The 13431-nt window shown below is 43.7% G+C and overlaps 1 protein-coding gene across 3 annotated transcripts; it reads right to left on the bottom strand.

Moving 5' to 3' along the window:
• Window positions 1-14: 14 nt before the first annotated feature.
• LOC107077983 (plexin-B2-like) lies at window positions 15-13141 on the bottom strand. Of its 3 annotated transcripts, none has more exons than XR_011190104.1 (11): window positions 12976-13141; window positions 11097-11220; window positions 8378-8456; window positions 6253-7379; window positions 5259-5447; window positions 4632-4751; window positions 4271-4371; window positions 3491-3617; window positions 2898-3053; window positions 2262-2349; window positions 15-1112 (listed from the first exon to the last, which is right to left on the bottom strand). XR_011190104.1 is itself a non-coding variant. In XM_069192638.1 (10 exons), the coding sequence occupies exons 4-10, from the start codon at window positions 7375-7377 to the stop codon at window positions 2341-2343; spliced, it is 1827 nt and encodes a 608-aa protein (XP_069048739.1). In that variant the 5' UTR covers window positions 7378-7379; window positions 8349-8456; window positions 11097-11220; window positions 12976-13141; the 3' UTR covers window positions 2112-2340. The 3 variants fall into 3 exon arrangements, 1 of the variants encoding a protein (XP_069048739.1); XR_011190103.1 differs by having other exon boundaries at window positions 8349-8456; XM_069192638.1 differs by lacking the exon at window positions 15-1112 and having other exon boundaries at window positions 2112-2349; window positions 8349-8456.
• Window positions 13142-13431: the final 290 nt, after the last annotated feature.

Here is a 13431-nt window from a genome sequence, read left to right on the forward strand (position 1 = left end):
GAATAATGTCCATGTTTATTTTTTCCCCCCTTAACTGGACATCAATTCCACATTAAAGAAATTACTTCAGAGGTAAATTCAATATTTTGTTTGCTTTGCAGAGTTTACGTTAGAAACAAAAAGAATTACAGAACCCAATATTTGCTTGAGATTACAAGTCTCAGCCTGTAAATATCAATTACATATACACACCTGTATATTTAATATTAAAAAAATTAACTCTAAGATAACTTCTTTAAGTAACAGAAAAAAAAGCATTCCTAATAAACAAATGCCAAAGCTTGATCACCCAACAATCATAGATCCCTTCGGTGGAAAGTGATCAGCATAGCAAAGCAAGCTTGAGCCTGGACCCCCTCTTCTCTGACACTGTTCTACAGTGCATTCAACACCACTCCTTCCCTTTGGTGCTTGAATCCGTAGCTCAGAAATGATTACAGTATAATGTCAATGATTTAATGTACAGACGTTCTATATCATTGACACAGCCTGCGTGTTTGAGGTGGTGTCGGGGAGGCTGCTGTCCCGGTTTGTTCTTTTGAATTCGAACAGGAAGCACTAATCTCACAGAGAGCCAAAGCAGGGTAGAGAAGAGGCAGAGGAGCACAGCTGCTGTTCTTCAGACGTCCAGCTAGAAAAGGGGGAGAGCAGGGGTCTCTCAGGCCCGATACAGGGGGAAAGGGGAAAGATGGATTTCTACAATGATTAATGTTCAAGTAGGGAGCTGCATCAGCATGCAAAGGAACACAAATGCTTATTCCATACTGGAAGGAAAAGGAGAGACATGCTGTAGAGCCTGTATGATACGATGCAAAGAGTGGTATTATACGTGCTGAATGGTACAGCACGTGTACTTGCAGTGCTAGAGACCACCGCTGGAGGAGTGAATGGGGCAGGATCAGGACTGGACCCACCCCTCTGTGGCAGTGGCCTTCAGGAAGAGAGGCCCGATACTCGGAGCGTCTTGCGGGGGAGAGTCCCAGGAGACCTTTGGCACGGTCTTGCACGCTGCCCCTGCGGGTTTCAGCTGTCAAACCCCTGGTGTGATCGGGTGTGTTCCAGGAGCCTCAGCTCGCCTGCAGAACGTGCGCTGGCTCTGCGTATAGTTAGCACTGTTGCAAAAATACAACACAGGCAGTTAGAGCTCATTATGCCTGTCAGAGCCGGAGTCACCGCCTCTGGAGGTCAATATGTTCACTGGGAACACTGTTTCAGGAGGTTCTGTCCTGTAGATGAGACATTAAGCTGTTATGATGACTACTTGTTATAAAAGGTCCTGTGGCCCTGTTAACAAGACTATTGATTTAAACCCGGGCTCAACTAAACTGTCTTGGGATTGTACAATCTGTTCTGTCAGTGAAGCTCCTGGTTTCTCGTGTCTCCTTTGATCTACTGCATAGTGGGACTGTCGGTGCACAACTGCCACAAATAATGAGCAGAATATACAGGAGGGGCCCCCCGTATGTGTAAGGCACTTTGGAATTAAAAGCCTGTATAGAAAAGATGTATTATCATGGATATAATGTGACATGCTAGTATTTCTTATGCTATGCGAGGCAAAATCTCATCATTCCTTACACCTCTATAGTGCTTTTCTGGACACTGCACTCAAAGCTCTTTACAGGTAATGGGGACTCCCCTACACCACCACCAGTGTGTAGCCCCACCTGGATGATGCAACAGCAGCCATAGTGCACCAGTACACTCCCCACACACCAGCTCTCAGTGGGGAGGAGAGCAGAGTGATGACGCCAGTTCACAGATGGGGATTATGAGGAGGCCACGACTGGTAGAGGGCAGGGGAAGATCTGAACAGGGTTTAACACTGACTTTTTTCAAGAAATGCTCTGGGGTTTTTAATGAGCACAGAATCAGGACTTCGGTTTTACATCTCATCTGAAGGATGGTGCCTTTTTATTGGATAGCATCCTCGTCATTATACTAGGGCATTACTGTATGTCCCACACAGACTGCAGGGTGAGCGCCCCCTTCTGGCCCCACTAACGCCACTTCCAGCAGCAACCTTAGCTTTCCCAGGAGGTCTCCCATCCAGGTGCTGACCAGACCCACTCCTGCTGGGCATAGGTGAGTTGCCAGTGATGAGACGCAGGGTGATATAGCTGCTGGCGATGATCTACACTTTTTACACTTCCTGTATGGACATGTGCTCAGTGTGCACCTATGAGCCTGGTCTAGAAGTGAGCAGGAAGAGCATCCTCGGGTCCTCGATTGTGTTGTTTCAACTGGACGGTTCTACTCACAGCAGGTCCTGGTAGAAGCGGTACGGCGCAGAAGCCAGGAACACGCCTGTGTCTGCCAGACTCAAGGTTAAACCCACCGTCACAAAATCTGAAACGGAACAACTTCAGTAAGCCACCTGCTCCGAGACAACCTGAAAGATCGGATCATGATCCTGTACTGTTCAAGCTGTAATGTTTTTCCAAAAAAGAATCACAATGCTATCAGTCTCTGCAGTGTCTTGAATGGATGCTTATTAGTGCCACAGAGGAAAAAAAAAACGTTTAGACGAGATAATATTGCATTTAAACAGGGAAATTGCATTTATATGAGAACATTTGTTAACTAATGTTGCCTACTATATGAATATATTGCATTATAAAGTATATGCAATACTGTCCCATACGAAGTAGCATTAATTTTAACACTTTTCTTGTATAAATGCTATACTATCTCGTATAAATGAGAATTTTCTCTTCTCTATTAAGCTTCTGTAGTCTTGCTCAGTAAAGAGGCAGACCTGAATAAAACCGAACTCCAGCGAGAATACAGATGGAGGATTCACAAGTGGATATCCATTTTTATAAAAGAAAGTAAAATGACTCCTGCACAGAGACTGCTTGCTCCGTTCCAGACCCACGGACGAGGCCGGGTCTTACCCTGCTGGTCGGGGGGCGGAGGGATCTGGGAGATCGGGGGGGGCGACAGGAGAAGCGCTCGTCCGCGTCCTGCCCTGCCTTCCAGCGGAAACCTCCGAAGTCACACTGCAGCTGCTCGCCCGCCAGCCCCAGGGAGGGCACCAGCGTGAACCGGACCTGAGAACAGAGCTCGTCCCTCAGTGCTTTTTCGAGAAAGGCTCAGCTGTGTGTTCCTGCCAGAACCTCACTCCTCTCAGGGTTTGTCCTGTAGGTCCACTCAAGTATTAGCGCATAGGCTGTGTATTTGACTAACTCATTTTATTAAAATAAAAGATATGAAAACCTGTCTCAAGCTTTCTGAAACCGATTAAGTAAATTACAGATGAAAAATTGACACAGTTGTTTATTCGATTTTTAAATTCCTAATTTGTCAGTGCACACAACAAATTTCCAGGGTCATCTGGCGCACCGCCTGGGGGCGCTCCAAAATTTGAGACCCACGGCACTAAAGAATAGTTTCCTCTCCAGTGCTATGAGCCCACTTGTTTGCCATGTGAATCACATGGCTGAAGTGCTGATCTGAAGTGTGAAGGTCGCAGTGCCAGAGCTCTTACCATCTCCGTCCTCTTGCGGCTGAGGTTGGGTGGGTCGAAGCCTGTGATCTGGACACATGTCCCACTGGGGCTCCAGATCCAGTGGTTGGCCTCCTGGGCTCTGCTGCACTCTGCCTTCCTTGTGCATCTGCAGGGAGAGAGTCTGCTGGTCAGCCTGCCTTTTTGTGTTTGTCCGAGTCAACGCGAGCTTGCCACGGTCAAGTACACCTTTATTTGCCACGGAGACAAAAGTATCAGGCTTCCACACCAAACGTTCAGCTTCCCAGTCTTCTCTTGCCACAAATGTATTTTATAGTTCAGCATGTGAATTCACACTAACGCATTGGCCTGGTGTTTAAGGGTAGGAAAACAAGAAACAAAACTGGGAGCCTTTCGAGGGAATGCTTCTGCACTGCACAGACCGAGTAAAGACACTGATATTCCATCATCATCATCAACAGTCTACTTTATCTACAGTCTATACTGTACAGTGAGCATCATCAGCAGTCTAACTTACCTACAGCCTGTCCGGCACAACTGTGTGCAAGACCAAACACATATATAGTAAATGTAAAAAGAAACCTTGCGTTGAAGAAGGGCTAATACTCCAAGAGAGCTGTTTGTTAGGGTATGTCTCAGATCAGTACAGGTAAAAAGTAGGGACAGAGGTCCAGCACACACACAAGATAAAGGGGTCAAGATCATTGACCCCAGACCACTGTCCAGCACCCATCTGAGTCTCACTGTTTGCAGAGATCAGCTACGCCCCCCCGTCCTATCTGTCCTGCAGGCTGGACTCACCTCCCCTCCATCACACACCAGCCACAGTACGGGTCCTTCGGTGCCACACAGGCCTGGCAGCTCTTTCTCTGGTGGCACTGCTGCACGGGCAATCGAGTGATCTGCAACACAGCACAGCCCCGGCCGGGGAAGATGAGCCCAGACGCCTGAGCACCTTCAGCACTCAAGGGGCTAAATCACACCGCAACGCTGTGCTGAAGAATGGGAGGGAGGACTACTCTCAGGCTTTTCTGAGGTCCTCTGTAACATTCAATCAAGAAATTACAGCTGAAGACTTGGCCATGTCAAGATTATGCCATGTGGATTTTGCAATCTAAGAGTTTTGGGGTGAGATTTTCCAGCTGTGAAAGACACACTTTACCTTTTTCTCTGTGGTGACGTAAATGTGTCTCCAGCTCTTGGCAAAGAAGAGGTTCTTGTTCACTCTGGTGTTCCCCACAGTTATGTTCTCGTACCGCTTGCTGACGTTGGCCAGATGCACCTGCAGCACAGGGAGGAAGGAGTTACAGAGCCTGTCCTTGCTACAGCGCAGAGAATGGTCTGTGGGTTGGGTCGAAACTCAGCTTTCATGTTCATGTTAGAGACAGAGGACAGATCAGCTGTCATGTGGAATTGAGGAATCCCCACTGAGCTGATTAAAAGTCTTGTTTAATAAACCTATGTCTAAACAACACAGAACTGCACGGTGAGTTCTTGTTTCCCTGTAACAGGATCAAGATCCACTATTCCTGCAGATGAACGGGTCACCATCTAGGCTTTGTCATGAATTGGACGTGACCATCCCACTGGGAAAGACAGGCTGTATCTACAGCAGCAGAAGGAAGTGGAGTTCATTGTCCAGGTCCTGGGTATCCAGAGAGATCCATTCACAGCGATCACCGTGTCACACTAAACCACAGGGAACTGGCAGGAGTTCAAGGTGCCGGCCTGTCTTGTTCATGGTGTTGACCCCAGTTGAGAGCTCACATGTTCTCAGCACGTTTCTCACCTTGCAAATCATCCCAGCGCTGGTGCCCAAGAAGGCGATGGAGTGGCCATTCTCCACGGACACAGCCACTGCGGTCAGCTGGTCCTTGCTGTGGAAAACAGCCTCTGAGGAAACTGCGAAAGCAGGCATGCCAGCCAGTGGAAAGGGCAGAAAGTCTACGCCACAAGGGTACTGATCTACCTGGACTTTCTGAGGGGCACAAAACAACAAGGTCATAGTCAACACAGAGGCCTTACAGCCACTGGTTTTTAAACCCTTTCAATTGCCAGGAAATGGGTTATTTATATCAACAAATGTCTCTGATTTTGTCTTCATGTACAGCACTTGTCTTAAAATGAGCTTGAAAACAATGTATTGATGACACCATCTCCAGTACTACAACAGAATAAAAACTGAAAAGTAAAGCAATTATTTGAGAGCTCCAACAATGTATTTAACAAATGTGCAAACTGTGGAATATTAATACCGATGCATTCTAACTTAATTTACATGCTACAGCACGTCACTCTGAAACTGAAAGATAAGCTATCCAACCTCTCTATAAAACAACACGTGATGAAAACCTTGTCTACCTTGCCTTCTCTTCTGTACTACAATTCCATGTTTTTTCTGTGCAAGTTTGCTGTCCGACAGCAAAGTTAAACACACACCTGTATGAGTGTGAATTGTGGTTGTGATCCAAAAAGATTATATACATGTTGGTTATAAACATAGTTGGCCTAATCCAGCTGAGCAAATTCACCACTGTTAACCAAACTGGATGGACATACAGGTGACAGAACTATCATCAGTGAAGCTGACCAGATTTCACACTCTAACCAAGCACTTCATATCCCCTGCTGAGCACTGGTGACGTCAGTGTCCCCTGGTGCTACTGTCTGTGATGCACATGGCTTCACCTGTGTTTCCAATATTCCACTGAGCCATTGTTTACAGTACTGTGCAACTTATACAGTATGTAGGAGAAAAACATAACTGTTAAAAAGTTACTTACGTTAACCGAATTACAGTGTAGAGTCTCTGAATATGGGGTGTAAACAGCTTGCTCCCCTTTAATATCGCCTAATTCAGAGTAACAAGAGCTGATGATCTGTGCCAGTCTGGCATTGATGGCCTTCAGCGGGTACATGCAGAGGGCAGAGCTCTGCTGTTTAGATTCCAAATCGGTGCTCATGACCACAAACAGCACCTTGTCCTGGGCCGTCACATGACCATTCCTGCTGGACTGGCTCATGATGCTGGCCAGCTGCTCCCCAGGGGAAGTGATGTAGGCAGCCTGCACCTTGCTATACTGGTTCAGGGCAGTGCCCGCCTCACTGCAGTTCAGCTGGAGCTCCGTGTAGGAGTAGTAATGGCTGTCATTCTCACACAGCCGCAAGATAAACGTGTAGTTCTTATCGCTCTTGCCATTTGTGCGTGAGAACAGGAAGTAGGCAAATCCCTCATCCTTGAAGGCGTAGCGGAAGTCGTGTTTGTATTTTAGGCCATAGGAGCTCGTCTGCACAGGGGCCTCAACTAAATTTTCAAAAACCACCCAATCCCTGTAATTCTTAAGAATCCGGGTGCTGATTAACTTGGAATTATCGTGGCTCCCATCATAGCTCTTCCCAACTAAGAAGACAGTCAGGTTTTCCTCCTCCTTCATCAGAGTGGACATCACTCCCACCACTGACACCGTCTCATCAGCGCTCACCACGAATGACCTTTCCCCTTTGTCCTCACTGTAGTAAATCACGTCCTCGATGTTGGAGAGGTTCAGCAGGGAGCAGATCCCCCTGAAGAGACTCCCGCACACTATCAGGGAGCTGTTGCTCTCGTGCACCAGCAGCAGCTTGTTGGCGTTGTTTGTGGGCTTGGCGTCACACGCCCTTGTGATGGGGGGGATACAGGAAGGGTTGTCGTCCTTTGGGCCCGTTTCTCTGTACTTCTCTTTCTGGAGGACGGAGTTTAACTGGTAGTTCCCATTGACTGCGCCCAGATAGACGTGTCCTGTGTGTGGGTCCTGCACGACGTTGTTGATGATCTCCTTCTCCGTGGCGAAGTGCTCGTTTGGTTCTGCCACAGCGCAGCCCAGGCAGAAACTCAGCAGCAGGCAGAGAGCTCCAGTCCAGCACCCCATTTCTACAGCAAAAGAGCACAGAGAGTTTTTTAAAGTATTGTATCTTAATATTGCACCACTGCTTTTCAATTGCCAGCATCTTCAGAGAGCAGATGAACAAGAATGTGGACATGTTAAAAAAAAATTAAGAATTAAACAATCTACATTGTGTTTTTTAATTGCCATCTGCCTTGAATACATGCCTTGTGTATTTACTCAAATGCTCAGGCATGCTCAAAATGCAATATATTACCATTAATTCTATTCATTATTTATACTATGTAAATTATATATGCTGTAAATGACAAATACAAACAATTAATGTCATACAGCGGTTTTTGAAAAAATGTCACTTTTTTTCCAAACTTACAAAGCTGAACAGAAAGCAAATACAGACAATAGAATAGAATCAATGCAAAGACAACATAACCAATTGGCACAGAACCTAATGGTATGATGTCAGTCTTATTACAATTAAGATGCAAAGATCTGTGTTGCCCAGGCTTATGTATAAAAATTGAAATCAAAGAGCTTTGAAATAGCTACCTCTGTACCAGGGTTAATATGGCCATAGATTTGAGCAACATCTGCCTTGAAATCACAATCGCAGTCTCTCACACAGATTCTAAATGTAATATAAAATTTACTGTATATAAATCCAAACATGCATAACACACAAACATTATATTAGTGTACACAATTTGCATTATATTGTGCACACACAACATAATATATTGGTGAAATGATCTGCTGTGATATAAAAGCCGATTGTTTAGGGATTACAAGGAGAAGAGTTAATAACTTCAGAGGTAAAATACAATCAACTATAAAATGTTAGTCTACCTTGTAGATTTGATCAATCTCATCAATCTCAGAATTCATATTCGCCGATACATGTGAATATGCATTTATGGTTTTAAGTAAACATGAAACGTGTTTGGGATAATAGTTTAACTCTCATGAATTATAATGTGAATTTAAAAATTTTATACTCAAAGATCTGTTGGTCAAACATCCATACTTCCAGCTGAGAGGACAAGGCTTGGCTCAGTTGGTCCGTGATCCGACTTGGGAGTTGCTTACTCCGTCCTGGGGGTGTCCTGGGTGCAGAGAGAAGAGAGAAAGCTTTGCCTAGCATTGGTCTTCAGCAGCTCGAGTTGGCCATCAAGCAGCTCTGACAGAAGTTATATTGTTAAACTCCGGTCTTGAAAAGTAACAGCCTGTGAACACAGTCTTCTGTGGTCGGGCCTCAAGGAAGGTGGGTGGGAGAAATTTCTTCTGGTTATAGCTTGGTACTGAATATGCTTAGTTATTCAAGATGTCAACAATAAGAGCCCAACTGCCTTATTTTGTTCGAGAGAAAATAACAGTGGATTTGCAAACGCAACATTTCTGTCTCAGACAGTTTACAGACTTGGAGAAAAGTTTAGGTCCTGACTCAGGCTGTCTGCAGTCACTTGATTGGAAAGGGTCAGATTGCCAGTTCAGTTGGAGAGCAAGGATGAGCTAGTGAGGTAACCAACCAAAAATGAGTTGGGTTCTAGCTTTTAAGGTGCAACATCACAGCTGGTGTTAGGCTGAGATACTATCAGTTATAGTTCTGGTACCCACCCTGCACATCCCCCATCTGTGGATCTTCACCAAGACCCTAGGGTCTAGTGACTCTAGACCCATGGTCCTGGGAAGAAATAGGCTACAGACTCAATGGAGCCCATCTACGCTATATTTTATTACACAGTTCAGCTTTATGTCCCTTATCAGAGGGGTTTTGGCTACATTCACATCAGAGATACAACAAACTGATCAAAGATTGAGAAATCTTTAACATTTAACTGTAAGTAATTTGCCTTGCTGCTACAAAGGGTTCAGCATTTAATTTTTTTAAGTTGTTGAGAGAGTCTGTGTACATACTTTTTCTGTATGTAGGCATTTAGAACCATCTTGAAAGAACGCTGGACACAAGGGTAACTATGTAATTCTATACTGTGTTATACTGTATAGGAACACACGCTGTGAAACTAAGTAACCAATTGTGTTAAAATAAGTTAATTTGGCAAATAGAGAAGAGGAAGATGTGAGTGATTCTGGAACACTGCCAATCTGATAAGCACAGTGAAGCATGATGGATAACAGAAAAATATTTAAGGACTGTTCTCATTTAATCACTTTGAGAAAACTACTCCGAGCATCTCCGTTTCTCTCCCATGTGCATGAAATCAAAACTTTAAGTGCTGAGAGACTGCTGACTGTCCAAGGGGAAGTGGGAAACATTTCTCCAATATAGTCCATAGTGTGATGAATAGTTGCACTGCAAGGACAAAACAAGTTAGAAATGGGATGCAAATCATTCATGTTAACCAAGGCCATCATAGAGGCAAAACATTATTTCAGGGTCAGCTCTGGTCATCTGGAGAGAGATCAGCAAGTTAACCAACGAAATTGAGGTCAGTAAAAATCCTACAAAGATTAGAAATTAACACTTAATTCTCAGAGAATCAATATGCTCTCCCCCTACACCATGTGAAGTTTACAGCACTAAAGTGACTGTAGGAGTTTTAAAGGCTCAGGGAGATATTAATTATGTTAAACACCACGAAAAGTCTGAAAAAACGGAAGCAAAATAAAACTATTTAAAATAAAGGAATGGTAGGGTCCATCAAACAGGAAGTGGGCTTGCTATGTGGTGAAAGGCACGCAGGAGCTGTGTGTGAAGTGAGAGAGGAGACTCAGCACAGTGGCCACATTAACAAGGGTCCCACAGTCCTCTCTTCATGTTCTCATGCTGAGCTGTGAAAACGACTAGAGAGATTTCACATTAATGAGGCAAGTTAGATAATGTCACTGTTAGGCTTTGACGACTGATTAATGGTGGAACACGGTTATGACAAATACTCATAAATATTCTACAGACGGAAGGTGTTAGCCACCTGGTATTCGCATGCCCAGAGCGGCACCAGGAGGAAAATAGCACAACTTTGCTCTTTTAAATGTGCCAAACATGAAGAGCAAAGTGACATTACAAGTTCTGTGTTTTGGGAGGGAAGGAGTGTCTGTTCTGCCACCCCACACCACTGCACTCTCGCCATTTCATGCATGCGAATTCTACACATCTTTGACACAATGTACACGTGATCAGTATCTCCATCATACCCAGCCTTTGTTATGCCCTCATTTCTTCTGCCGGAACTTATTTGGGAGAAGGCATTAGAAGTGTATTTGTGAACGTCCTAATTAAAATCTGAAGGCTAAAAGAAATACAGCCTTTGTGCGCGTCTCTCGATCCTGAAACGCCTATGCTGGCTACACTGCTGTTTTCCACCTGTGCCCCCTTCCAGAAAGGGCAGGCGAGACCTTGGCCTGCTCTCCGTTAACAGGTGTCTCTCTTCTGTGACTCACAGCTGCTTGAGACCTGAGGGCTGGCTGCAGCTGTTTGCCCTAAGGAGACGGATTGTTTCTGAGAGATCATGACCCCTTGTAATAATCTAATGCACTTTTCCCACCCCCCAGAGTTAAAAAAAAACAGTTTATAGATTTCAAAATCTTAATCTGGAGTGTTTAATTTTTCAGATCTTTTAATAGAGTAAAATTCAAGTCTTACGGAACCAATTGGTATTCTTATTTGTATCATAATAAGAATCACCATTAAAGTTGTTTCCCCCCCTAATGAGCATCGTTGACCTTTAAATGTTTTGATAACACTATCTTCGTTATCGGTATTGTATTAATAAGTGGATACTTACAAACTGCTGAAGCAATGGAGTGTGGTCTTCTGCAGAGTCTTGGCACTGAGTAACTTTGTCCTCTGCTGCTAACTGCAGTAACAGCCCCACGACAACCACATCCCTTCCCATTCACCAGAGACCGCTGTGCATGGTAGAAAAATAAAGATGAGGTGTGATCTTTATAAAAGATTTAAAAAAATGCAGCACTCCACACAGCTCTCTTCACAGAGAATTACCAAATTAGAAAATAAGTATCTCAATAACAGTGACAATTAAAGAACTTAACATTTTAAATTATTTAGATATACACACAGTATAGAAGTGCCATTAGCTAATTCATAGTCAGGCAACTGGTAATTAAAGGGAAAACATTCCCTAAATTGTTTCTATGTTACACAGCACAGCTTTTAACTTGAATAGAGAGTCAGTGCTTCTAGCCCATTTGATAGTTACTAAACTGAGCCAACAATCTCAACAATCCTGAAAGAATCTCGGGTATTGGCATCAATCATATTGCAGGTTATACCCTCAGGCGAGAAATGCTTCCTGTGTCAGTGTTAAATGAACTGTGCTTCTACGCAATTCTGAATTGTGTCTCACTCTTCATTCTCAAAAATTTGCTGGCATGTGCAATAAGTGAGGTATGTGTATTGCATTGACTACATTTAAAAGGCACTGACAACCATTATGAACACTGGTATCAGGTCCGCTTGCAGTCCTCCCTGTTCAAGACTGAAAGGGTTCAGTTCCTTCAGCCTGTCAGTGCAGGACATTTCTTTGAGCCCAAAATGGAGCTGGCTGCTCTTCTCTGAACTGATGGCTAAGAAGCAATATATTTTCTGTTACCTCTTCTACTGTGGTGACCAACATTGAGCAAAATAGTTTCAACATTTCTAGCTCGGAGAGTTTCTCCATTGTGAATTTTTATTTTAGATTTTTGCTACCTGCAAGCAGCTGCTTTCATTTGCCTACATTAAGCATCATCCCAGTGCCCAGTCGTGAATTTTATCAATTCTTGTTAACTTTATCTTTATTACTTATAAATAAATGTGTATATGTAATAAGTGAGATACACATATTGCAGATGCACAACTATAAAAAAACAAATACCAAACATAAGACAACAAACATTAAAAAGGGTTTAAGTTAACACTGAATAATCTGCTGTACAGTACCCTAGTTTGTAGATTTAGTATGAAACACCAAAACCATAAGCCTCAGCACATTAAGTTTAACTCAACTACTGGTGTTATTCAAGGGAGAAAAAGTCTAACCAAGGTTCCCACAGCTTTCTCAAATACATTTTTGTTCAAGTTATAAAAAGTTTTTACTAGTGACACATACCATAGGAGGTAAATTCTCCTAACCACATCAAGGATCTTGTCAGCATACTACTTGTATAGCTAAGAGCTATACATTTATTAGCAGAAATTGACACTGCTACAGTGTATAATAGATCCTATGAATTAAGGAAAATTGTAACAACTTCTGTTATTAATAGAAAATTACTGACATTTTTCACCAATTGTTTTCCATAAATCCTCATCAAAAACACACTTCAGATCCCCTGCTCTCTGTTTTCAGCCTAAGCACAGCCTTAGCAATACACAATGTACCCATCCATTACTGTGAAACTTATTGTAACATACAGTTTTAGTTGTATTCCCACCACAACACTATAGACCTACAGTACACTTCATGCTGTAATCACAGAGAAAACAGTCACCAGGGTTACATCTGCTAATACAGTAAATGCAGAGCCTGTGTTAGGGAAATAGTAAGAAATGGACCCTATGCAGATCCAGGGAACTACAGAGCTGGAAAACAGGGGGCATCCAAATACAAAGCCCAAACAAGCAGCAGGTCAACAGCCAAAAGGCCTTAAAACAAGAAATACCTGAGGGAGAATCTAAAAGTCATGGTCAAAAAGCAAAGCTAGAATCCATAGGCCAAAAAAAAAAAAAAGGAGACAAACACTGCCTAAAAGTAAACAGGATTAACAACTCTCACAATGAAAACCTAATACTGGGCTTAAGTAGGCTGGGAAGGGGAGGCCTGGTGGTGAAGAGGTGCTGGGATTGGTTGATGAGGTCTAAGTAGTCTGAATGTTCCCTGAGTAACTGAGGTAGGTGCCTGTGGGTTCGGAGCCCCCTGGTGGTTGGAAGATGGTACTGAAGCAGCCTGTAGTCTGTGATAGAGAGACCCAGGTTTAATATGCTGGGGAGGGACGTGAACTAAAATCTAGGCAAATGCATAGAACCAAAGCGGACGTAACCCTGTGTGTTCAGTCACCTGAGTATCTGCTCTGCTGTTTATTGGGAGGGAACTTCACACTGGCGAAGTTACTGGTTAG

This window comes from Lepisosteus oculatus, chromosome 7 (assembly GCF_040954835.1).
Source record: "Lepisosteus oculatus isolate fLepOcu1 chromosome 7, fLepOcu1.hap2, whole genome shotgun sequence".
Lineage (NCBI taxonomy): Eukaryota > Metazoa > Chordata > Actinopteri > Semionotiformes > Lepisosteidae > Lepisosteus > Lepisosteus oculatus.

Coding starts and splice junctions, on each gene's coding strand:
- LOC107077983 (XM_069192638.1), bottom strand. CDS start 7,377: ATGGGGTGCTGGACTGGAGCTCTCTGCCTGCTGCTGAGTTTCTGCCTG. Junction 4,752..5,258: donor GCGCTGGGATGATTTGCAAG/GTGAGAAACGTG, acceptor CCTGTGCTGCAG/GTGCATCTGGCCAACGTCAG. Junction 3,618..4,270: donor TGGTGTGTGATGGAGGGGAG/GTGAGTCCAGCC, acceptor CTCTCCCTGCAG/ATGCACAAGGAAGGCAGAGT.